The 26,023-nt window shown below is 46.3% G+C and overlaps 1 protein-coding gene across 2 annotated transcripts in view; it reads right to left on the reverse strand.

The window, feature by feature from the left end:
- IMP3 (IMP U3 small nucleolar ribonucleoprotein 3) overlaps nucleotides 1-26,023 on the reverse strand; it is a 143,847-nt gene that overhangs the window by 36,047 nt on the left and 81,777 nt on the right. For both annotated transcript variants that reach the window (XM_069641337.1, XM_069641338.1), the window contains exon 5: nucleotides 4,124-4,175. In XM_069641337.1, coding sequence (XP_069497438.1) covers nucleotides 4,124-4,175 — 52 coding nt within the window. The remainder of the gene's footprint in view (nucleotides 1-4,123; nucleotides 4,176-26,023) is intronic.

A 26,023-nucleotide genomic window follows, 5' to 3' on the forward strand; every position in this document is an offset into this window, starting at 1 on the left:
AAAATGTGAAAAACTCAGAAAGCTCTAAAAGCATAACACAAGGACTCCCAACACTTGAACGTGCAGTAGAAATCTGAAGATGGCTGCCAGAGGAAGGGCTTAGGGAAAGGGCAGTCACTGGCGGGGGGCAGTATGACCCAGAGCTCAGTGATTGGTTTATAGTAGAAAGACACACGAAAGTGAAACTGTTTTTACTTTTACTGAGGATTCCCAGCCTGACGACTGGGAATATTCATGAGTATGTGAATCCATGCCAGATCCCATGCTGGAGAATAAGACTGTACCCAAAGACAGGTAGGTTATCCTCTCTCTTCCAGTCCCAAGACTAGCTCAGGGGCAGGAGACTTGACCTAGGTTCGATGACCAAAGGTAAGTAGAAGAGGGAATTAGGAGACAAAGTGTTTTTCACCCAATGTTATCCTATGGAGGACAGGGGGAGACAGTAACAGGATTGATTGCTTACTCATGCCCCCTAACCCAGATTTTCCCAGATCACACAATGGGTCGCTGGGGACACAAACTTCCATCCTTTGATTGGGTGAGAGGTGTTGGGGTTGCAGGTTTGAGCATTTCTTCTGTTGTTGGTTCGAGAGTTTCTTCTGTTGCAGGTGTAACTTCAAGATGCAAGCTCAAATGATGAAGACTGCAGACTTTCGCGATGCAAATCTCTTCAGGACACCTCACGGGATGGAGAAAGGCATGCTCTAGTGACAGTCATCCTTTACTGAAGACAATAGGCATCCTTCCAGTCCCTTGATGCCAGGAACTTGAACATTCGGGAGAAGGTGATTTATGGCACAAGCTGGCAACCAACCACCAAAGTTCCGGGCTTGAACGCAGAAAGGCCATGTCTCTGGCGAGGTAGCCCACGAGGGAGCCGGTAGGTCCTCCGGGCAGTCCAAAGGCTCTTGGAGCATGCAACCTAGAGCAGGAAGTGAGACTAGTAGGTCCCACTAGTCCAAGGGTCGAAGCACCGATGAGTCTTCTAGGATCTTGCAGAGATGCAGGGCTTCACCGGGCCAGTCAAAGGAACGGATGCTGGATGTCTTCTGGGCATCAGCAGGCTTCTCTTCATCGTAGGATTCTTGGCTCCAACATAGATCTGCAGAAGGGCTGCAGGAGGAGTCCTCTTATCCAGATTTGGAGCTGGAAGCAAGTACAAACCCACCAATGGTAAGGGTCTGCACCATTTAACAGCCAGTTGTTGTCCAGTAAGGGGAAACTACTGGTTTCACATCTGCCTCAGCAGCAGACCTTCTGGCACCAGGGATGTGGACTGGGGCTAGACAGTTGTTGGAATAGTTTTTCTAAAATCCACTGAAAGGGACTTTATAAAACTATGCCTTAGGCAACACAGAAACTCTGAGTACAGGCTTTTACCACTTGATATTATACTCGTACACTGATGTATTGTAAAAATAATGATCTATTTTATACATACAGAGGCAAAGAATTATTTAGAAATGCAATTACTATTATAATTCCTAAACACAATATAAAAACCAACATTATACTTATGGTAAGTAATCCAAATTATAAACCACATTTAGAATAGCAGTATGCAATTCAAGGTGAGTAAAACCACATTATTAGACTTTTAGAATGACAATTTGCAATTCAGGGTAAGCAGACCCTATTGGTAGTAAACTGTCACACATTCTATTTAAAGCAAAAATACAGTTAAACTACTGATAGTACATAATTTTGTAATACTTTTCAGAATGGCATCAAGCAATTCACAGGTAAGTAATAACTTTGTAACGTATTCTATTTTAGGAATATTCAGTTACAGCACCAACACATAGCAAATAAGTACTTTGCAAAACTTGTTATATTTTATTTACAGAAGCCTTACATTTTAGCAGTCCTTCCCTAATCAAGGGCATGAGTGTTCCCAGATGGAGAAAGGGACACTGGTGGTCCAGTGGCCAACAGGAGGCTGGTCAAGATAAGGCACAAACTGTAAAAAGTCAGGTGTTCCAGAGGATTTCTCAGCCAACAAGTAACAGACTTTAGAGTTGGTAGAAGTGTTCAGGGACTCCATAGAAGGTTCCCTATATGCGTTCCAGTGTTCGGCCTGGACAAACGGAATGGGTGTACTCCCAGTTACACGAATTACCATGCACGCGAGCCACAGAGAGGAGAGACAAAAAAATTAGGTAAGTATTACCTCACGCCACACAGCACCTCAGCAGTGAAGAAGAGCTTGCAGAGGGATGCCTTCACGATACAGTTGCACAGGGCTCGGTCTCTGGATTCGTGATTGTGGTAACAAAAGAAAGGACACTCGATGGAAATTGCAGGAGCAGTCGAGAGGAAAGGCTGCCAGCAGAGGATTCTTCTGTGCTTTACATGGCTCTGTGGATTTGGCACTTTTTTCAAGGTACCAGAGGAAGAACGACTGTCGTCTGATAAATTGACCTCACTATTTAGGTCCAACACTCGGGTGAGGGGATTTCAAGGGGTGGAATCTCGCTTCTGGAGATCCAGCAAGACTCCAGCAATGTTTCATCGAGATTTGTTCATGGGAAGACGTTGCAAAGCACTCAGCCTTGAGGTCCCAGGGTACTGACGGTTTGCAGCCCAGGACGGTCACAGCTCGCCGTGGGATGGCTCGCAAAACGGGCGGAGTCGTCGTCTTTGGGGCTCCTCTGTCACATGGAAGAAGGGACCAGTACAGGCAGTGGTTACACAGCAGGTAGCTGTGGTTGCTGGAATCAGCTACAGCCCTCTTCTCTTCTTCTTCCTCATCGATTCGGCTCCAGTTGTCGACTTATCTTCATCTTCCAGATCCAGGTAATTTATCCAGGAACCCAGTCAATTAGCACACATGCTACATTCAAACTTTGGGGGGTGGCTGTCCTCCCAGTTGGAGCTGGTTACGGGTAGGCATGCCAGAAGACAAAGGACTGAGAAGTTTCAGACTCCTCCCTCGTTTCCTGTCTTCACAGACACTCTGGAGCCTCTGTGGGATTCGCAAAGAATTTGACGAAGACAAACATCAAACCAGGACCTCCCCCTCCCAGGACGTCAGAAGAAGGACCAAGAAAGGATAAGCACCCTAAAAATGCTGAAAAAAAGAATACAACCACCATTCTAGATGAATGGTGACCCTTCTGTGCATTACTGCGGCTCAGTTGACAGCCTGCAAGTAAAAATCACAAAAAAGTTGGTAGAACAGGCCCACTGCCACCAGCCATAAAGGTATGCTTGTCAGTAACAGAAATGTTACAGGAGCAGTGAGAAAGGGGATAAAGTGGCTCCCCCCAGCACTCCACATAAGGTGGGGTGTGCTGATCTCACAATGGGGATTGTAGAAAGGGTAAAAGGTATCCTTCTACCCTTGGGAACATTAGTTCACACAGGGTTACCAAGATAAAATAAAAAGGGAATCCTGAGGGGCTCCCCAGCAACACTGCACAGAAACAAATTACTCATGTTCTTTTGGAAGAATTATTCTTTATTTATTTGTAATGCAATAACAGCATGTAGATGTCCAAAAAGTTATAGGAAAGTATGATTCCCAAAAAGTATGGAGGGTCACAAAAATGACTTCCATGGAAAGAGTAAAAGAAAGGCTGAGTGGGGGAAAAAGGTTCCTACTCACTCAGGAACATAGCAAAATAATCCACAGGTACAGCAGAAAGTGTTGGGGGGGGGGTCTCACATGTGAGGGAGATTTAGCATACATATGAAAATCTAACCTAACAACAGTCCCAGCCCCCTTCCTGTGGCAAACAGAAAGGTTCACTAGCCAGCAAAAGCAGAAGCTTTCGCTGGCAATTGCTTGGCCTTATACATTCCTATCCTGGGAGGGCAGGAAGAATGCCGAACTACAGTATGGCCTAAGAACAAGCAAAATTCTTGTGGCAAGGCCATTTTAGGGCACTAGCCACGTTTAGTAGCGATACATGGTAAAGGAGAATGGGCACAATAAAAAATAAAGCAATAACGGTAAAATGGAACTGCTGCCACCAGCTTGTCTTTAGGCACATATAAAAGTAAGCAAAAATCCCCAATATAAAAAGTTTCTCTGGAAAACACAAGTTCCTATATATATGAACATTCACAGTTGTGAGTGAAACATAGGATCAGTTATTAGAAAAGCATTGCAACAACTTACCTAGTGACCAAGAAAGCTGAATCTGTTACTATTTCAGGCCCCACTCGGATATCTGAAGTACTTAGTTAAGAATTTTAGGAATAAATTAATAAAACAAAATGCACTGACAAAACAGTTCAAGGGGGAATACATATTTTTTTCAAAAATAAGGCTGGATTTAACCATCAAAAGCTTTCTCACTATCAGATTACTTTGAAGTTTTGTGCAAGTATATACTTAGTTGGTCTTTCATCTACTTTGTGAACTGCCTTTAACCCATGGAGAAAAACAACACCAAAGCATGGCAAGAATCTGCAGATCCATCACAACAGCAAAGGACGTCTGAACCTTCTACCAACAGGTTTGCATAACTGGCAACCCTGTCACATTCCCTCCCTGTACTCAACAGACTCCTATATCTGGCAATGGTGCTCTTTTACCCATTTCACAGACTTGTGCACCTTTTGACTCAACCCCATTTTTCATGCCTTTCATGGTATGCAGTACACTGAAAGCATTCCATGAGAATGCTGAATGCCTTCCAAGAGAATCTTTGGCAGGTTTTAGAAGCTGTAGTCAAAGACTAGGAGAGACAGATCCGTTAGCGGCATAGGGTTCCAATGAAAATCTGCTGGTGAGTGGCCTCCGAGGCATGCAGCAGAATGGAAGTCCACCACAATCACCACAGAAACTAAATCCCGCACATTCCATCCTTAAAAAAGAAATACTTAAATGCCAAGCTGGGCAACAGAAATGATTGGACAGATGTTACTGTAGGGAGTTTGGCTCTACCTCACACACAGGCCCTGCAGCGTTGTTTTGGTTTTATTCAAATAGGCTTTACCTAGGTCCTGCTATTTACCCAATTAAATGGTATGCAGGGGGTGCAGATCTCAGCTGCCCAGTGCTCAAGCTAACCAGCAAAGACCGATTCTACCTAGCTTGAAGAGGACTTAATTGGCTGATTGTCACCAATACAGTTGAATTAAAGGTACTGTGTATGGCCCATCAAGCTTTCCACAATCAAGGTTCAGAACTACTCAAGCCTCAACACGCACCAGGAAGTGCCCTGATATTAGAGTTCTGCCTGCCCTGATATTAGAGTTCTGCCTGCTGAAAAACACATGTTTCGCACTACAAGTGCAGCAGTTCGCTCCCTTCATGCTCTTTCCTATGATCAAGTTCCTTTGACTTTCTGTTCCAGAGCAGATAAAGCCACTTTTTGAAATAAGCTAAAAAACGGGTTGCTCCCAGCTAAAGAAGTACAAATCAGTTTCTGAATATGTTGGTCAGTCAAGTTTGACGCCAAGAAGCCATCTCGAGTGTTTGTGTGTGCCAATTAACAAAGCACTATGAAACACATTCTGCTTAATAAAGTATTCATATAGTTTTTGTGAGGCTTAGAAAAATGGAATGGACAGATGAGTGAGGTAGCCAGGGTATGTAGAGGCATCCTTAATTCCGAATGGGTTGCCCCTTAAAATGAGCCTCCACATCACATTGATTTCAGTCCTAAGTACTCGCCTTTCAATAAAGCTGGTTAAAAGCTTTATTAAAAAAAAATGCAGTTCCAAGATTATTCTGACTCTGTGCAGACACCTACAGAGTCTAAAATTCAGAGGGATTTGTAGATGGCAATTTCCCATTTAAAGACCCATTTCCCTCAACATCGAATGCGATGGGTGGGGTCTGTCCAGTTCTGGACTCAAATGCACAAAGCTTAACTTGAGTTCACAGACATTGGATTTCGGTTTCAACTGTACACCCTCCAGCCTGAATTACCAAGATACTTGTACACCGCAGCCAGTCACAGATAATCAAAGAGACGGACCACCTCTCTCTGTATGCCTATAGCCAGCCTTTAGGCTTCCCCAGCCTTTGGATGAGGATGGCTACAGCTTCGGCAGATTCTTTGGACGGAGATGCCCACATGGCAATGGCATGCATGAAACATTTAAAAAAGCCACATTATCAAGCAGACACAGATAGCTGAACAGCTCAGAATGCAAGAGAGCCTGAAGGGGCATCAGAGCATTCGGCTGTTCAAGTCAGGTAAGGAACACGTTACTTACCTGTAACTGTTGTTCTCCAGCATGCGGTCTGGCATGGATTCACATGCTCATGAATATTCCCCGTCGTCAGGCTGGGAATCCTCGGTAAAGAAAAAATCAGTATCAGTTTCGTTTCTGATCTGTCTTTCATAGTAGTAACCAATCACTGATCTCTGCGTCATACTGACCACAGCCAATGACTGCCCTCTACCTAAGCCCCGCCTCTGGCAGCCATCTTCAGATTTGGTAGCACGTGAAGAGGCAGTATGACCAAGTGAAGAGCCGCAGAGGGGTAGGCGGGAGGGTTCGCATGTGAATCCATGCCAGACCCATGCTGGAGAACAACAGTTACAGGTAAGTAACTTGTTCCTTCTCCAGCATGGGGTCTGGCATGGATTCACATGCTCATGAATATAAGAATAAATAGCAGTACACACATGCACAACCACGGGGGGTGGCAAAAGGCTCAACATTAAGCAATACAAAAAACTCACCATTAAGCATCTCTTACCTCCTCACCAGGCTCACCTTAAGCGAACAGGTTGCGCAGCACTGCTTGGCCGACCCTGGACTCCACCCTGGAATCCCGATCGACGCAGTAGAATCTCGTGAAGGTGTGCGTCGACCTCCACGTAGCAGCCCTGCAGATGTCCAGCAGGGGCACACCAGATAAGAACACCGTAGTAGCAGCGATCGCTCTGGTCGAATGGGCTCTCGGACGGCCTGGCAGCGGTCGGTTAGCCAACCGGTGGCAGTGCATGATGCAGCCGGAGAGCCATCTGGAAATAGAAGACTTCGAGAGAGCCTTCCCTTGATTCACAGGTCCACATATCTGGAGATCGCCGCCAGATGAATCTTAATGGAGGCATGGGCTAGCCCAGCCTTTGCCAGCGATAGCAGGTACGGCAGTACTTGAGGGGCCGTAATCCGTAGGCGGTTGATCTTCTGTGCTCGGCACCAGATAGAGAACCTCTTCCACTTATGACCGTAGCATTTGAGAGTCGAGGACGCCCTGGCCTTTGCAAGAACCTCTCTGCAATCGGCCGGTATATCGTAGCCTCCAAACTCTAGCGCTGCAGGAGCCAAGCCTGCAGGTTCAGCGATGCCGGGTCGTGGTGGAAGATGGTGCCTCCTTCTCTGGAGAGAAGGTCCGCGTCCGCCGACAGCTTGATGGGAGGGGACGTTGACAAGTCCAGAAGGTCCTGGAACCAGATCTGCCTCGGCCACGCCGGTGCGACGAGGATCATCCTGCACCCTGACCTCTTGAGTTGGCTGATGAGTCGAAGCAGCAACGGCAACGGAGGGAACGCATAGAGGTATAGGCCGTCCCAGGGGAACGTGAACGCATCGCCCATGCTTCTCGGCTGGGGAAACCTGCTGGCGAACCTCTTGCACTTCGAGTTCGTCACTGTTGCGAACAGGTCGATTTGGGGTTTGCCCCATCGTCGGAAGAGTTGATCCACCTGATCCTGGAACAGTTCCCACTCGTGACACGCACGCAGCTCCCTGCTGAGCGAGTCGGCGATGGTGTTGCTTTCTCCTGCCAGATGGAAGGGAACCAGGAACATCCCCTGGGCGACCGCCCAGTGCCACAGATCCTGTGCCTCCTTGGATAGGGCTGGGGATCTGGTGCCTCCCTGCTTCCGTATGTAAAACATTGTTGTGGTGTTGTCCGTGAAGATCCGCACCACCTTGCCCTTGAGCGACGGGAGGAACGATTTGAGAGCCCAGAACACGGCTCAGAGTTCCAGGACGTTGATGTGCAGGAGCCTCTCCTCCGGGAGCCAGAGGCCTCTTGCATGGAGATCTCCGGAGTGGGCGCCCCAACCTTCCAGGGAGGCGTCCGTCGTCACCGTCTCCTGGTACGCTGGCGTCTGAAAGTCCTTGCCCGCCGTGAGGTGCGCTCGAACGCCCCACCACTGAATCGCCCGCCGGAACACCTCGTTGAGGGGGACCCTGTCTTCGAAGGTGCCCGTCGTCTGCATCCAACGGGCGTCGAGAAATTCTTGAAGAGGGCGCATCCGTAGTCTGCAGAGGCGCACCTGGTAGATGCAAGAGGACATCATCACCAGGATGGACTTGATGGACCTCACCCTGGCCACGTCCGTGGCTAGCAGGCGCTGCACTTTGCCTAGAATGGTCTTCGTCCGTTCTTCCGACGGGGCCGCCAGGCGCCTCACTGTATCGAGCTTCGCTCCCAGAAACAGGGCCACCTGCGACCGCACCAGGTAGGACTTTGGGTAGTTTATGGCGAATCCCAGGTCTGTGAGTAGCTGGACGGTCCTCGCAGTGTGTTTGACGGGGAGTTCCCTCGTCCTTGAGCGGATGAGCCAGTCGTCCAGGTAGGGGTAGACGTGAATCCCCTGCAGGCGCAGCCGCGCCGCCACTGGTGCTAGGCACTTGGTAAAGACCCTGGGGGCCGACTTCAATCCGAACGGCAGTGCTCTGAATTGGTAGTGGCGTCCCTGGACGACGAACCTGAGGAACTTTCGGTGACTTTTGAGGATGGGAACGTGGAAGTATGCATCCTCCAGGTCCAACGACGATAGAAAGTCGCCTTCCTCCAGCTGTCCCAGTACGTGCTGGAGGGTGACCATCCTGAACTTTTGTGATCTGATGTATTTGTCGAAACGACGAAGGTCCAGGATGGGGCGCCAGCCGCCCGTCTTCCTGACGAGGAAGTACCTTGAGTACACCCCGGAGCCCCGGAGCCTCTTCGGGACAAGCTTGATGGCGCCTTTCCTGAGCATCGCCCGTACTTCCAACAGCAGTTGCGGGACGTGATTTTCCTTCCTGGCCACAGGTGGAACGTGAGGGCACTTCTTCAGGAATTCGATAGAGTGTCCTCTTGCCAGGGTATCCAGCACCCAACGGTCGGTGGAGATGGACTTCCACACGCCGACGAAATTCGTCAGCCGGCCTCCCACTGGGGTGCTTCGGTGGGGGCCCGAGACCACCGCCGGTTCAGTCCTGCTTGGAGGTGGTGGCCTGCCGCCCTGGCCACCTTGCCGACGGCGGCGAGGCGCTCACTGCTTGACGCGACCCCTGTAGGCCTCCTGAGACGAGGAGCGTGCCACCTGGTGGTAGGACGACGAGCCACCGCTGGATCCCTTGGAGGCACCCTGTCTGCCTCCGGAGCTCCGAAAGGGCCGTCATTGCTGAAGGGCTCCTAGGCCGTCTCCGTGTCCGTTTTTATGGCTTGGAGGGATTGTCCACTGCCTTCCCGAACAAGTTGCTGCCGTCGAACGGCATGTCCAACACCCTGGTCTGGACGTCCTGACGGAAGTCGGTCGCCCGGAGCCAACCCCGTCGTCGTAGGCAAACACCGCTGCCCAGCTGGCGGAACCCGGTATCAGCAATATCGGTTGCCACTGTTATGGCGTGGTCCGACGCCACCTCGCCCTCTTGCAGTATTTCCAGGGCCTCGGACCTCTTGTCGTCCGGCAGGAAGTCCAATATGGGGGCCAGCTTAAACCAGAGCTCCCTGTCGTAACGGGCCACGATCGCCAGGGCGTTGGCCGCTTTGATCATCGTTGCCGCCGACGATATGACCCGGCGTCCAACTTCTTTCCCTCGCCGTCCGGTGGGGAATTCGACGTCGAGGCTCCTGACCCCGCCGCTTTCTTCTTCGCTTCCACCGAGACGACTGAGTCTGGCGTTGGCTGGGCCCTGAGGCACAGGGGAGCGGTTTTGGGGACCCGGTACTTCTTCTCCTACCGGTCCCGTTTGGCTAGTGCCGTGGAGGGGTTTTTGAGAACCGACAGGCCCTCCTCCCAGATGTCATCGATTAGAGGCACCGCAATGACAGTCTTCCTCTTGGCCTCCCGGCGCTGATAGAGGAAACCTTCCTTTTTCTGCTTCTCCGGGCAGAGCTGGAACAATTCGGACGCCCTGGCGATCATGGCGTGGAATGAGCCAATCTCGTCGGGCGGCGAGGCCTGTGCGACGGGAGACCCGTTCAGTCGTCATCGCCGTCTCCCTCAGAACCCGTCGTCGAGCCCAATGCGCCGTCATCTCCCGACTCGTGGGAGGATGAGGAGGGAACTGTAGGCCTTACGGGGGGCGAGCGGAGGAGAGGGTTGGGTCTTCCGTCATTTGTTCTGAGGACTTCCCGACGGGCCAGGTTGCGGGTCCTCCGGCCTGGGCCGTGGGAATCTCGTCCATCTCAGAGCATAAGGACTGGATCGCAGACAAAATGGCCGCCGAGCCATCCTGAGGCCTAGGTTCCGGCCGCGCCGGAAGGGAAGTCTGCTCTTCCTCGCCATCGCCGTCTTCCTCGGTTATCTCCCGAGGATCTTCCTTAGGGGCTCGAACCTTCTCGAATTGAACTTCGAGGTTCCTCACGGCCTCGGTCAGTTCCTCCTCCGAGGCGGACTCTGAGCTCGAGGAGGCTACCGTGCCCCCCCTCGCTTCTTCCACCATGGCGGCCACGACGATGGGCTGAAAAGAGGATTCCCTCCTTGGCGGCAGGGAAACTCTAGTCCCGGAGGCAGTCTCCGCTGGCGGGGTCTCTGCCGGCTTGGCCAGAGTCGCCGCGATCGCCTCGATAGAGGCCTTCGCCTGCTGGGTAGGGGCCTTCACCACCTTAGGTGCGTCCCGGGCCTTCTCCTTCGGGGGAGGGGCGACGCCTCGCTCCCCCTCTTCCGAGATCGGACGGGGCTTCTCCCAAAGCTTACCCGGGGTCTCGGACTTCCTCTTCCCCGAACCGGAGCGCTAGCTCGTGGTTGACGGTGCCGGGGAAGGTGCGCCCTGCCTGGCGACCGAAGAGCCCGACCTTTCGGCGCTCCCGGAGCCAGCGGACTCGCGGCGCTTGGCCAGGTGTTGGGCCCCCGTCGCCGGGGCGGCCGCACAGGACTTAGAAGCCCGCTCGGACCCTTTCTTCTTCTTCTCACCCGTTGAGCCCTTCTCCAACCAGCTGGCGAGACGGGATCGACGGTCCCTCATGGTCCGCTCCGACAAGTTTTTGCAGAACTGGCAGTACTTCTCTACATGAGTGTTGTCCCCATGAAGACAGTAGAGGCATCGCGAATGTTCGTCTTCCTTAAACACATTCTGCAGCCCGCATCCAGGGCAGCTGCAAAACAGTTTGGGTCCGGGCGACAAACTCGCATCCTGGGCCATCTCGAAGTAGGCCAAAAATCTTCTGGAATCCTCCAAGAAGTTGATTCGATGAAATCTTCACCCTTGAGGGGCGTAGGAAAATCCTGCAACGGGTAGCCGTTAACGGGAGTAGAAAAGGTGGAGCTTGAGGCTCGATTAACCGAAAAAATGTGAAAATTCACCTGAAAAAGCGCGAAACACGCAGTAAAAGCTCGAGAGCTAAGCACGAGGACTCCCAACACTTGAACGTGCGGTAAAAATCTGAAGATGGCTGCCAGAGGCGGGGCTGAGGTAGAGGGCAGTCATTGGCTGTGGTCAGTATGACACAGAGATCAGTGATTGGTTACTACTACGAAAGACAGATCAGAAACGAAACTGATACTGATTTTTTTCTTTACCGAGGATTCCCAGCCTGACGACGGGGAATATTCATGAGCATGTGAATCCATGCCAGACCCCATGCTGGAGAATGGCAGAGCATCTTGGTGATAGGGCATTATGAACATGAAACAGGCATACTGAAATTAATTGTGACCCCATCATGTTCAGGAGGCATGACAGACAAATTATTAATAACTAGATTCAATGGTAGTATTTGCTGTGAAAATGGGCACTTCGGAATTTTGACATACACACCAAGCAATCCACTCAGCCTTTCATCCCTGCTGCAGCTATAAAATGATGACCATTGGATTAGCTAATGGTAACAGCTGTGTTTCTAACCTTGTACAAATACACAACCTTTGCAGCCTACTATATGACTGAAACTAGTTATTAACAATTTGTTGTGCCTTTATAACGGAAATCCCTGTTAAGACATGATCGGCCAGAACGCATTTCAGTTGTATGTCAGAAATGCAAATTGTCCATTTTGTGACTCCCTGAAAATGTGCAGAAATGTCTGATGAAGGACACAGTTTTGTGTTCCATCACCCACACAAACATTAGTAGTATAAAATAATACCTTTCATCAGCAATAAAGCTTGACAGGTGGGAACGCCCTGTTAACCGGGAAGTTCTGCCCTAGTGGAAGTCCCGCTCTGGAAGTGACATGTGTGTGACCCGGAGGTTCCGCCCTAGCGGACGGCCTATCCCAGAAGTGAGGTAGTGGTGGTTAAGCAGAACGTGAGCCCTAGCGCATTTGTTACCCCAGATGTGACATCATAGGTAGTCTTATGGGGTGCCCCTTTTTATCACCCAGAAGTCCAAACATGATGGGGGACCTATCCCGGAAGCGTCCTCGTGTGTTTCACCTGAAAGACTCACCTCTTTTAGGTTATGGGTATGCAGCATGACCATTCTAACCTGGATGTCCCCCCAAAGACCCGGAAGTGTGTTGCAGTTTTTGAAAGTGCACCCTGGCTCTCTGGAGATGATGTCTGTGCGGTGCCAGCTTAGGGGTGAGGCGTGAAGGGTGCATATATACAGAGGGCATTTCGGAGGGAGGTACACAGCACTCCTGAAGCCCAGGGAAAACCTGCATGCACAGCACCCGCAATACCCGGAATCATGGGAAGGTATACACATCGTTGAAGCCTTGGATATCCTGATGGCCAGGTTGTTAAACCATGTCTGAAGGTGTAGCTGTATAAATGTTAAATAGATCTATAATGCTTTGTAACTGGTAGGGTCTGCAGTGGGTTAAAGAGGGTGTTTAGTATTGAGCGGGGTTGTGTGAGAACAGTGAAAATAAAAGCCTAGCATATATACTAAGATTTTGCAGGGGAAGAAAAAAAACATTTTAAAAAATATCGATAAAATATTAATCTGTAAAAATACATATTTTTATAATTAATAATCGTATGTAAAGTTAAAAAGATAAATTCATTAAAATATTTATATACAATTAATGAAAAATAATGTAAACAGGGTGCTAGTTCTGAGCACACCAGATTTGTGAATCAATGCATGCGTTCTTTTGAAAAGGCTCGGTTGTGGTACCCTGAGGGTATAGCAGTGCTCCGGACAGTGTTGCGATTCTGCTCACACCATCTAATGCAGGGTTCTGCCCTGCGTACGTTGTGTAAGCCACAGGCTGCTGGTATTTATAGCTGCTGCTGACCCAATCTGTGAAACAAGGCCATGATGTAATGTGCTCAGGTTACAGGGAGTGTAGGACTTAGTTTTCTTACTAAGGGCCTCATTACACGGATGGCGGAGAACCATGCCGCCATTAGCGCCATGGTTCATGCCGGTAAAATACCGGCACCGCCTTGGCGGAAAGGGGAATTACCACCCCATTCCAAGGTTGGCGGGGCAGTAATTCCCCCTTCCACCATTGCCCTTCCCCATTCCCATTTTTGCCCCATAGGGCATAATGGGAATGGGGAAGGCGCTAATTACGGTACCGCAAATTGCGGTACCGTAATTAGCTCCCTGGGTCCCTTTGCGGGTTGGTTTTTAACGCCTGCAAAAAGCAGGCGTTAAATCCCCCAACCCGCAAAGGGACCTCGTAGTAAGGCGGTAAGGATTTACCGGTACCGGTATTTTACCGGTACCGGTAAATCCTTACCGCCATCCGTGTAATGAAGCCCTAAGTTTCAGTTTTAGATAAACAGCTGTCAGCAACACATGTGTGTCCCTGGAAATGTACGTGGAAGCATTCCTCGAGTTCAAAGCAAAACCACAGCTCAGCGCATATTGCACAGGATGTACGTATGCCTAGTGCCATCTGGGTAATTACTTAAACGGAAACAGATGGTGTGGCCCATGATGATGCTCCAGGCCCTTTTTGTCAGGAAGATGTAAAAGCCTGCCAATCCCAGAAAAGTATAAATATGGCAGTGAAGGGCTGCCTGGCCTTTTCAGCATTCACATTTTTGCAGATGTTGGTGAGCCCATTGACTGTTAGAGACAATGCAGGATCTTCCAGAACATGAAGTAAGTCTTTGCATACTCTTTGAATTGATGTAACAGAAGATAGCTTATTAAAATATTGGCGGATTGTTTTATTTTATATTATTATAGCAGCAGTATCAAACACCATCGTTTTATGATGAAGTAAACTTCAGAACCATAAATGGCCCAGGTAATATGTTTACACAATTTTAATATTTCTAGGTTACTCTGTTTTAAACCCCTATTTGTATTTAAAACATCTAATACCCTGAGCTATGCATGTGTGATGTGTCTTGAAAATGTATCCATTAAACTAAGTGTTGCAGCATGAGCTTCATGTTATTAACCAGCATTGATGGGGATTCTACTTATATGCCTGATAATGCGCTCTGAATATGTGTTTAAGGGCTGCACGAGGCCTTTGAGCTATACATGTAGCATTCAGGTTGTTTAAATGAAAGTGGGGCCTGTCCTGGGCGCACAGAGCGCTAATGGCTCTGCAGCAGGGCTTCTGATTCAGTGGGGTGGGGCATTGTGAAAACAGCTTCACAATGGCCCTTCATTAGTTTAAAAAAGAAAAATGGCCATTCCCCTGACAGCCACATTAGGCACCTACATGAGCAAAGCTCATGTAGGAATCAGTTTAAAAATATATATATATTAATGTGCGCTAATGGTGCTGTGTCCTGTCTCAGCAGTTTTCATATAAAAAGCGCTGCAGACCGTGTGTATATATCAACGGCTACACGTGGTCTTTGTGCAGCCCTTGAAATACACACGGCTTGCCAAGCTTTTTAAAATGAAAGCTGATGAGGCCCTGTGGACGCTGTGTGCTAAGAGGTCCTCAGTCAGTTTTCATTTTAAAAAGCGTGGCAATCCGTGTGTATTTCAAGAGCAGCACATGGTCTTTTGTGCAGTTCTTGAAATGCACACGGATTGCCAAGCTTTTTAAAATGAAAACTGATGAGGCCCTGTGGACGCTGTGCACTAATGGGGCCTAATAAGTTTTCACGTTTTTAATTTTTTTTTTTTTAAACGCGGCCTGCAGCTCTTTTAAGCACATTATCCTGAGGCAGGCCGCAGAGCCCTACTGCCTCTGCATACTGTTAATGGCTCCGATTGCTGTCGGGGCTCAGGGTGCTGGGAACCTATTTTTACAGCTCCCCGTCACCTGAGCTACGTCGGCAATCAGAGCCATTAACAGAATGCAATTAGAAAGAGCGGGGAAACCATGTGTACTTCAAAGGCTTCCCAGCTCTTTCCAATTGCATGCTGCTAATGGCTCTGACTGCTGGCGTGACTCAGGTGACAGGAGCTGTGATTCTAATTTCACAGCTCCCTTCCGTCATTAAAAAAAAAAAACCCCAAACAAACAAAAAAAATAAAACACTGCATTGTGCGTTTATTTTAATGGGATTTCAGGGTGAACAGAGGCAGGCCGTGCCGCCTCTGTTCATAACGCATAGACATTGGAGAAAGAAAGAAATAAGAGAAACAGTGCGGCATACCCCTTCACATTGTATCAGGCACCAATGAAATAAGTGGTCCCCAGTTGCAATTATGTATTTGAAATAATATTTATATAGCAACACTGGTCAAAACTACTAGCCACAAAGTGAATTAACTCATCAAACTGCCCCCAAATTTAAAAAAAAGTGGCCCCACAACTGCAAATAGCTATTCAGTCCTTTTGCGACACTGCTTGAATATTAACGCAGCAGGAGTCTGTATTAATAAAGTGTGAGGCATGATATGTATTTTAAAGAATATTAATATAGCAAATCTGGTCAAAACTACTAGCCGCAGAGTGAATTAACTCATCAAACTGCTCCAAATTAACCAAAAAAAAGCGGTTCCACTTTGATCCGCTAATAAGTGAGCCAGGATTGCATATTGTACTTCTGGTGCGGCCATGGGTCCGTTGCCCTATAGGCCAGTGTGAGCCTAATGGTGAAATTCCCTTGGTGTTTATCAGCTGCGGGAAGCAGGCTGGTGTAAGGAACACTGGGCATCATTACAAGTCTGGCGGTAGCCGTGCCGGAAAAACTGTCAGCCTGCCGCCGGACCCGGAATGAATTACAGCCTCTGTGATTGCCGGAATCACTGGGACATTAAAACCCTGGTGAGCCAGTAATTCCAGAGGCGTAATTCTGTTAATCCCCATTCCTATGGAGTCTCATAGGACTTCATGGGGATGGGGACAATGGAAACACCGGCTTCCATTTCCGTCTGCAGGCGGGTGGCATTACTCGCGCCAGGTCCGACCGGTGTCAGCGGTTTTACCCCCATCGTTGTTTCCAGACCGGCAGGCTTGGAATGAGTCCCAATGTCTTGTGGAGGCATTTATTTTAATTTCTTTTTTTTTTTAATAAAGTGAATGGTATTGTATTCTTGGCTAAGTAGTCCCAGGAGGTGATCTGCAATGTGGGAGGCATTGTGATGAGGCATTTGTAGTTCTGTGGGGACCACAGATCTGAATCAGGATACAACCTAAACACGCTTCTGAACTGTGGAGACACTTGCCCCCAGAATGATTAATCTCATTCATTGTGTCAGAGCTGTGCAATTTTTACATATGTAGGATTATTCTAGAATAGTTGAGCTTCAGCGCTGAATTAGCAGTGCGTGTTCTTGGAAATGTAGCGGGAAGTTTGCTTATTATGACTTATGATGTCTTTTTTTTCTTCTTTTCTTTTATTACTGTTTAAATTACTCTAGCAGAGGATTATGCTACATGGGAAGCATGCCTGAATGTCTGTTGTACAGGTTCGGAATTACTGCTTGAGCTTTTGGCCGAAAATGGTTTTCATAATATTGAGAGTTACGGTGTGTAATAAGTGTTGAATACTATGAAGTTTTCCACTTTGTACATGTAGATCAATTAAGATCTACCAGACAAGGTTTATTAATGATAACAGAGGCAGTTGAAAGGCTTGTGTCACAAATCCTTGAAACGGTAGGGCCTAATGATTTTGTGCAGATCCGTTTAAACAGTGCAGCTTTAAACCGTCTTCTTTTCACCAGGCGCTCATTTCGTCAGACCTTTGATGTTTTGGAGCTTCTAGCAAACATCGGAAAACTGTTACAAAGGCAGAGCTTGCCGTAACAGAGCCGTTGAGGACTGCGTCTGTGGTTGTCAGATTTAGAGAGGGTGGCATGTGCAGATCACAATTTTTTTTTTTTTAAAAACACTTTAGAGTATGGTTGTGGCCAAGAAGAAGCGTTGGCTCTTGGATCTTAACTATGGTTCCTTAAACATATGCATGGCTGCGACTGCGAGCATTATAGGCCTACTAGAGGCTAGAACTGTTACCGATGGCTACATACAGACAAAGGCGTTGAATGTTCACAAAGTTCTGGGTATACCCCCTAATATCATGGTTGGTTTCAACAAACTGTGTTTATTTGAATAATACTTGGAGTACCAATCAAAATTTTGTAGAACGAGGACAGGCTTTGGAAATATTTCCCGGCAGGTGATACCGCTTATAAGATCACTGTATATATTTTACACCAGGATCAACAGTATTATGGTATCTTAAACCTTCAGGGCTTCCTAGGGGCCAGAAATGTATGCCCAAATTGTTGTCACATAAACAGCAACAAGGTGGCTCACAGTTGTCAATTCCACTGCAACATCTGTCAGAGAGACGGCTGTGTGGTGATCAGTGAAACAGGCTTTAAATGTCTCAAGTGCAAAACATTTGCCAGGTCTGAAGAATGTCTTCAAAAACACATTGAGAAAGCATCTCAAGGTTTAGCAGAATGTCATCTTAAAAGAGATTGCGGGTCCTGCAGCCGCTTTATAAAGGTCAACCATAAATGTAAGGGTAGGATCTGCCCCAAGTTGTCTCGATGGATAACCATATGTTATATGACACCCCAAAAGATGTACCCAAGATCGAGAAATAAATTGTCTTTGACATGGAGGGCATGCAGGAGACATGTATACACATCCCCAACTATATTTAAGCCAGACATCTGACTAGGGATAGGAGTTAGGAATGTGAAGGCCCTGAATGTGTCACCCTGTTTATTACAACTTTTGTGGCTCCAAAACTCAGGGTCTATAGCTTTTTAGCTCACAACAGCCAGGGATATGATGGGTCCCTCTTAATACAGCATTTGATTTAAGAGAAAGTCGCCATCAAGCTGATAACTCAGGCTGCAAAACTGAAGCTCCTCGAGGTATCAGACCTTAAATTCCACTTTATCGACAGCTTGAATTTTCTACCCATGAATTTAACAAGCTGCCTAAAGATTTTGCTTTCCAGAGGTCCAAAGGTTATTACCCACATTTCTTTAACACCAAACAGAAACAAAATTATGTGGGCCCCATTCCTCCTGTTGAGTGTTAGGTTTCAAAATTCATGATACCTGCCGATAAGGAAGCATTTCTTAAATGGTATACAGAGGCCAGCATGCATGTTTTTGATTTTTAGAGAGAGCTACAAGCCTACTATTGTGAAGATGTAAATATTTTGAGAAAAGCCTGTAATATTTTTCGAGATGGCATCATTGAACTGTCCCGAGGGGAGCATGTTCTGCACCCTGACACCCCTGAGATGATAGATCCCTTCACATTTAACACACTTACTAGCATGTGTATGAATACATACAAACAGATGTTTCTAGAGCTGGAAACAATAGCCCTCGTACCCCCAAACATGTACCACAGTAAACAAAAACGCTTCTCCACACCCTTCATTTATTGGCTGATGTGTCTGAGCAGGTCAAGATACCTATACAGCAATCCCTACAGGGAGGGGAGAAACAGATTGGCCCCTATTTTCTAGACTGTTATGCTTCTTTAAATGGGGAGCCCCACGAGTGCCCCCATTGCTATGAGAAACATGACCATAACGGCTTCACGGGTGTACTTATGACCATCTATATAGAAGAACACTTTTTAAAAAGAATTTTCTTGAGACCTGGGGTCTGCGCGTTATTACGATTTGGGAGCATGAATGGTCAGAAATGCTGAAAAACGATGCTGAGTTAAAGATCTTTCTTAAACAGAAGAATATACCAGAACTGCGTGATGCTCTTTTTGGAGGCTGGACTAATGCTGTCAAGCTCTAGGACGAGACAGGCCGGGGTGAGAAGATACACTACTATGACTTTACCAGCCTCTACCCTTTTGTCAACAATTTAAAACTCTACCCATTAGGGAATCCTGTATAATCTATGAAGATTTTGGGGATATTAAGCAGTATTTTTGTCTGATCAAATGCCAGGTCTACCTGCCTAAGAAGCTTTATTTTCCGATGCTCCGCCAGAGGGTTTCTGGAACGTTAATGTTCCCTTTATGTATGACATGTGCAGAGTCAAAACAGACTGCAAAATGCACACAGTGATGAAAAACGCTCGATTACGGGTACTTGGTGTACCATCAAGTTGGAAGCGGCATGGCAGAAAGGGTATCGGCTGGGAAAGATTCATTAAATATGGCACTTTGATCAGATTACGGTAGAGCTTTTTTGTGGCTACATCAGTCTGTTCCTGCATGATAATCAGGAGGCCTCAGGATACCAAGAGGATTGCAAGGACCCTGCCTCCCATCAGAAGTACATAGAAGAGTATTACAAGCATCTGGGTATCTGCTTAAAACCAGAATTCATTGAGAATAACCCCTCCAGATGTCAACTAGCGAAGCTCTGTTTAAATTCATTATGGGAACCAATTTACCGAACATTGCCGTTATAACCAACCCAGACTAGCTGACAGCCTATCTTTTTGGCACGGGTTATGAAATTTCAAGCCTGCAGTTTATAGACAAGGACACCACGTGCCTCTGCTGAAAGTACGCTGAAGAGTACCCGACATGTTCTAGCAATATTAACATATTTATTGCCTGTTTCACAACCGCTCATGCCCGTTTGGAGGTGTATACAGTAATGGATGCTCTACAAGAGTGGTGTTTGTACCACAACACTGATTTGGTCATTGTTGTTAGTGCCCCCGGGCAGGAGAACCGCCCACTGGGTGATTATCTTGGCAATTTAACAAGCGAATTAGCTCTGGGTGAGCACAATATAGAATTTGTTTCTGCAGGGCCCAAAACTTGCTTGTATCGGACATCCACGGGGGTGGTCTGCATGAAGGTAAAAGGCATCATTTTTAACAGCAACATCATGAAAATAAATTTTGACAGCCTGAAGGAGTTAGTGCGAGAGTACTTTTTAAAAAGCAAGACCAAAACTATTGTGGTGCAGCAACGATCCATAGTGTGTAAGAAAAAGCACTGGGAGATTAGTACCCAGATGCTGCAGAAAGCATTGAGGGTAGTATTTGATAAACGTGTGTTCACAAAAGACTACAAGACATTATCCTATGGCTATTGAAAAGGGAGCATCGCGTACGATGGACATGCAATTTCAACACCCCTTTTCATGAGTGTTAGCGGGCCCTTCTAGCTGCGGTAAAAGCTATTTTATTAAACAGCTTCTAGAAAATGCCGCCACGATTACGATCGCCGTACCAAATAATATCATATGGTTTTACTCCTGCTGGCAACCTCTGTATAATGAGCTAACTACTAAAACCTCACCCGAATTTTGTGAATTTTGTGAAGGGCTTACCAGATTCTCTGAATAACGACCGCATGCTACAACCAACTCTTGCCAACATGATTATCGTAGATGATTTGACGATTGAGGGTGGACATAGCTCTCCGCTGGAAAAAAACATTCACTCTGTATTCGCACCATCGTAACCTTAGTTATCTGGTACATTGTTCGGAATGTATTCTAAAAGAGCAAAGGCAACAGTTCAACATTAAACACCAGCTATATAGTTCTGTTTAAGAACTCAAGAGATAAACAACAGCTTGTGGTCCTAGCGAGACAGCTGTATCAGGGTAACAGCTGATTTTTCATAGAGGCCTTTGAAGATGTTACCCGGAAACCTTATGGTTACTTATTGGTGGATTTAAAAACAAATACCTTACAGACTGCCCACAGGTCTTTTTTAACCTGACCTACCTGCGGTTTACATACAAAAGACTGCTAGAAAACCACACTGAAAAGAAAAACTTTCCTCATTATTACCCACGACCCGCCACCATGATGGCGCGTATACGTAGGAACTTTGCTCTCCTTTAAATGCTAGTAACAGCACAACAACGCAAGGCCATTCTGTGCTCAGTTTCTGATGATTTAGTATCGGCTATAGCTGAGATTGCATTCAACACCATAAAGGGGAATGTTCCACTATTCAGCAGCCAGTTAGGAGCCTTAAAAACGAAAAAGCGCATCCTCAAAAAGTTGGGTAACAAGAGGACATCCCTAAAAGCTAAAAGAAAACTTTTAAAACAATCTGGTGGTTTCATAGGATCGCTAGTAGATTATGCATTGCCTCCTATCACCAGGCTTCTAGGGGGCTGTTAATGGAGTACAGTCAGAAGATGCATCTGGTTTACAAACGCTAGATGGATGGCCCAAGTACCTAGAATCGTGAAGAACCTGATATTCAAAAATCAGCCAACCTGCGGTTCGATTCTGAAATGCAAGAGATCCTAAGGCATCATGATTTATCGGACTACGACAAGGTTACCCTCTATACACCTATTCTCCAAAAATACTTAACATACTTTAGACAAGCCAAAACTAAGAAGAATAAACTAACATTGTACATGCCCCCCAAAGCCCGCACAAGTCTCAACGACACAACCCCAGTGCCCCCCCGTGCCCTGGTCCAGATCCCCTGGTGGTGGAAGTTCGGGACACCATTAATCCCCGTTATTTGAAAACTGCTAAACTCTTGTTGAAGGTGATGAGTGACATTGGAACGAGAAGGGAGAGATTGTATATAAAGGGTTGGTTGTCAAAGGTTCAAATGTCCATGATCTAGTTCGTAGCATTACCAATCCTAAGGCCTTTGGAAGACCCAAAAAAACCTTGGAGGTTGGGATCTGTTAATGCAATCTGCTGCCGATTTAAATATACCAGCTACTTTAGTGGGAAACATGGGACACCATGAGATGCTCGAAAACTTGAAACACTCTGATGTTAAAACACTGCCAGAAGATGTTGATTCTCTAGATAATGCCTTTAAGAAAAGAAAAAAGAAATCCACCAAATGATCAAACTGGTTTAGTGTGTAGTTGTGTGTTTTTTAGTTTGAAGAAAATGTTTAACAGCTGTAATATATGTGTGTGTGTGTTTATGTAAATATTTTAATAAGGATAACCCTCCAGTCTGTATAAGAAAAGGCTCTGATTGTAATAAAATAAATGAGTTATACCTACCAAATGTTTTGAGTCTAATCCTTTCAAACATGTCTAGCATTGCATGTTTTTTAAAATATTAAATAAACATTACATAAATAATAAGAGGCTTTTGTTTAAAAATCACAAGATGTTTTTATTTAGACATGTGCACATCTCTAGGGTTTAGTAACAAGAGTGCATTTCTGAGAAAAGCTAAATACATTTACAGGGGGTCTGCGATATTTGCACTTGTTCACAATCATTTTGTCTGCGATCAAGAGAATAGGTTTGCATAACGGCCTGCAATAAATGTTTCTCAGACATTTTAGATACAAAGTAGCTGGAGTATTGCCCACATGTAACGGTCTCAGAATGCTGCACATTTGCCCTATTCAAATGTAATACAGGTGTAATATGTTTAACATAGTCCAATAGAGCACCACCGTATATAGGATGGCTTCGGAAGTACCGCAGGCTATCAAAGACAGTTATTGTATAAACATTGCTATCCAGTGGGTGCCTTCTTGATCCTGGGGGGGGCAGGGGGGGGTGGTGTTCACCGCAAGGCTGATGGGCCGCTCACCAGGTATATCCCTTGGAATTTTATCACACAAATAAACGCCCGGAATGTTTTCATAGCATGTTTGTCTTTACGCAGGAAATGCATATTGTAAAAACACCTGACGCCGATTGTTGAGTTCTATGACAGAGTCAAATAGAGTCATACACATGTGCTTGCCGCTGATGGGGGCTAGACCCAGATACTCTCTAATCGTATTTTTGTGTTGCAGGCCGGGAATGTAGGCTTTGGCCGGTATAACAACCAGTTCCTTGAAAAGAGCAGCGTAGTTAATGTTGTAATGTTTAAAATTCAAAGGATTACTGGTGTGATCCCCTGAAAAAGCGGTCTACCTGTTAAGGTAGAAGGTATCTTTATTTCGAGAGAGTTTCATTTTCAGATTAACACCATTCACCATAGGTTTCTCCTGGAAAAATAGGTATGTGTGTAGACGGCCTAGTAAATCAAACTTTCTTCTACCTGCCGCATACGTTCTCTTTATAATGCCCATGTCGGCTCCATCCAGAGCATAATCATCCATATGCCCTGCTGTATCCTTATAAAAAAGCCCTGCAGTGAGTGGAGTGTCCAAAGCGTCATTTCTGTAGTTCAGAATGCTTTCTATGTACGCTCTATAGGCGTACATGTTGTCACTCTGCGTAATCAAGCCGTCGCCTAGAATAATGTCCACCCGATTGAAAAGGGTGGCCACGGAATAGGGAACCATGGCAACCTTAGCCTCAGCTGTAATAGCTGTCCCGTCGGCTTTTGTTATTTTACAGGATAGGTAAAGTAAAGTGACATTCAAATCCAGGTACGTTTCCGTTGAGCCCAATATGTAAAATTCTATGGGCGCTAAAGTTGACAGTGCCGCAAGGGGCGAAACTCCATGAAAAAACTGTTTTCAATGCTCGTCTGTGTTGGGGGTACGACAAACAGGTCTAATTCTGATTTCACACACTCCCCCGAGGCACAGTGGATAAAGGCCATCGTTTAGAAAATATTGATGCTGGTCTGTTTTTATTTCTCTTGTTCCTTCTGTTCTTCAGCATGCGTTTTATCTTCTGAGTGACTCATTGTTGATCTTGGTTTTTTATGTGGCTTTGGAGGCCCCCCCCCCATCTGTACAAAGTTCTCCTTTTTCTTTTTGCTGGGGTTTTACCCACGTAAACCAAGCCAGAACCCTCTTGTGTTGGTTGGTTGAAACGATTTGCGATGGAAGTTGTTGCAGTAGATACCACATCCATAGCAATATTTGTAGCAGCAGTGTTCATATACGGTTTGGCTAATTGATCGCCATAGCTGGATTGCCTGTGGTAATAATTCCTATAAACACGCGGGTCCCCGTAATTCTTCATGATTACCATGTTCTAGCTGTCTTTCTCCCGTCTAGGGTGCACGTGTAGTTTCACTTGGGCCTTCCCGTATTTAAATGAGACCAGCTCCCCCGATTGTCCCTTATTTGTATATTGATGGTATCAAAATGACTTAGAAACAGGTTAATCAGGTTTAATTTATTGTATATTAATTCCATTAAATTCACCTTTGACTTGAGCTTTTCTTATTAGGGGGCATATGAGTCACCAACCCTTTGATATTCTACTATATCGCTGTAGATCATGAGACTGTAAAATCCACCATCAATATCAGCATGTGTTCTGTCTAGAGCTTTATTACTTTTTACATGTTGAACGCTTCCCAGCACCCTAAAAAGTTTCCTGCTACAAAAACACTGTGGTAAGATAAGCCGATCTTAGAAATACTTTCCTCTGCGCGTTATCCAGAAACAGCTGTATATCTGAATAGATTTTGATGCTTGAGAGTGATTTGTTGATAGCATCTAGCAGCGTTTGTACGATGGGGCAAAAGCCCACGTGTAACAGTTCAGCAGGTTCTCCACGATTGATGGTATGCCAGGCCTCTCTTTTGTCCACTGTGTCCCACGTATGGGTATACTGAATCTCTATCAGACCCGCTTCCCACAATCCTTGTAAATTAACGGGCTTATCCAGCTTAACAGAATAATTCGATATTTCGTTGTTGGGGAATGTATCTAAAGAGGCATTATTGGGCAAGGTGAGCTTTCCATCTTCTCAGGGAGCGCCTCTGCTTTTTAGATCCTCTAGAGATGCAGCGTTGACCCAACTGTTAAGTTTCTAAGGCCATCCCATCAGGTATTGTTTCTTAGGCCCCTTACCTTTACTCTGAATAAGTTCCTCAACCCTATAAAGACATTGGGGATCGTCAGCCACCGTTTGTAATACCTCAATATAGAGATTACCGCTTACAACTTCCCCAGCATAATCAGTCAGCTGGTATATGCATAACCCCTCTTTCACAGAGGCTTTTGCAACTATAAAAATGTCATTGCTAAAGGATTGATGGTACCCTTTTGTAAAGACACCTTTTAACTTGGATAGTCTGACGTGGTCCCCTAAGCGCAAGGGTGTTTTCTTGATCTTCTCCGATACAGCATACAGGTTTCTCTGTACTGTTAATGAGTTTTCAGACGTGACCGACTTTGGAGTCATTTTAATAGATCGGTGATAGCTTGCATTTTACACATCTATAAAAAAAACTGTAGTACGTCCACATGGTGTTGTGTATTATATGCTGTGAAATATCTCCAAAGTTTAAATTTCAGGGTTCTATTAAAACGTTGAACAACAGCGGCTTTTACCTCGTTGTGCGTTTTACACTGTGTTGCTTTAGAAGGTTTTGGAGGAGTCCATTTAAAAACTCCTTACATGCATCAGTTTGTAATTTTACAGGCACTGGCCCGTTGCTGAGGATATGCTTGAAGGCAGTTGTCACTCTTGAACCAGCCTTATCCCTCAAGACCTCGGCAAAAGCATATTTTGATAAAACATCTATCACTGTCAAGATGTATCGTGCACCATTGTTCTGCTTTTCAAAAGAACTTATATCCACTAAATCAGCCTGCCACTGTCGGTCCCGGTCAGATACCACAGTCATTCTTCTTTTAAAGCGCACTACAAAAAGAAATAACCAGAGACCAGGCTGGTGGAAGACATTTTAGTTGTCTAACAGATATTATACATGTTGGGTCTGACACAGGGTTAACAGCTGTGATTTTTTTTACAGGATTTTTAATAACGCTATTCGTGCCGCCCCCCCAACCCTCCCGCCCCCCCGGGCACCAC

The sequence above is a fragment of the Ambystoma mexicanum genome, chromosome 1q (assembly GCF_040938575.1).
Source record: "Ambystoma mexicanum isolate Mex_15411 chromosome 1q, UKY_AmexF1_1, whole genome shotgun sequence".
In the NCBI taxonomy this organism is placed as follows: domain Eukaryota; kingdom Metazoa; phylum Chordata; class Amphibia; order Caudata; family Ambystomatidae; genus Ambystoma; species Ambystoma mexicanum.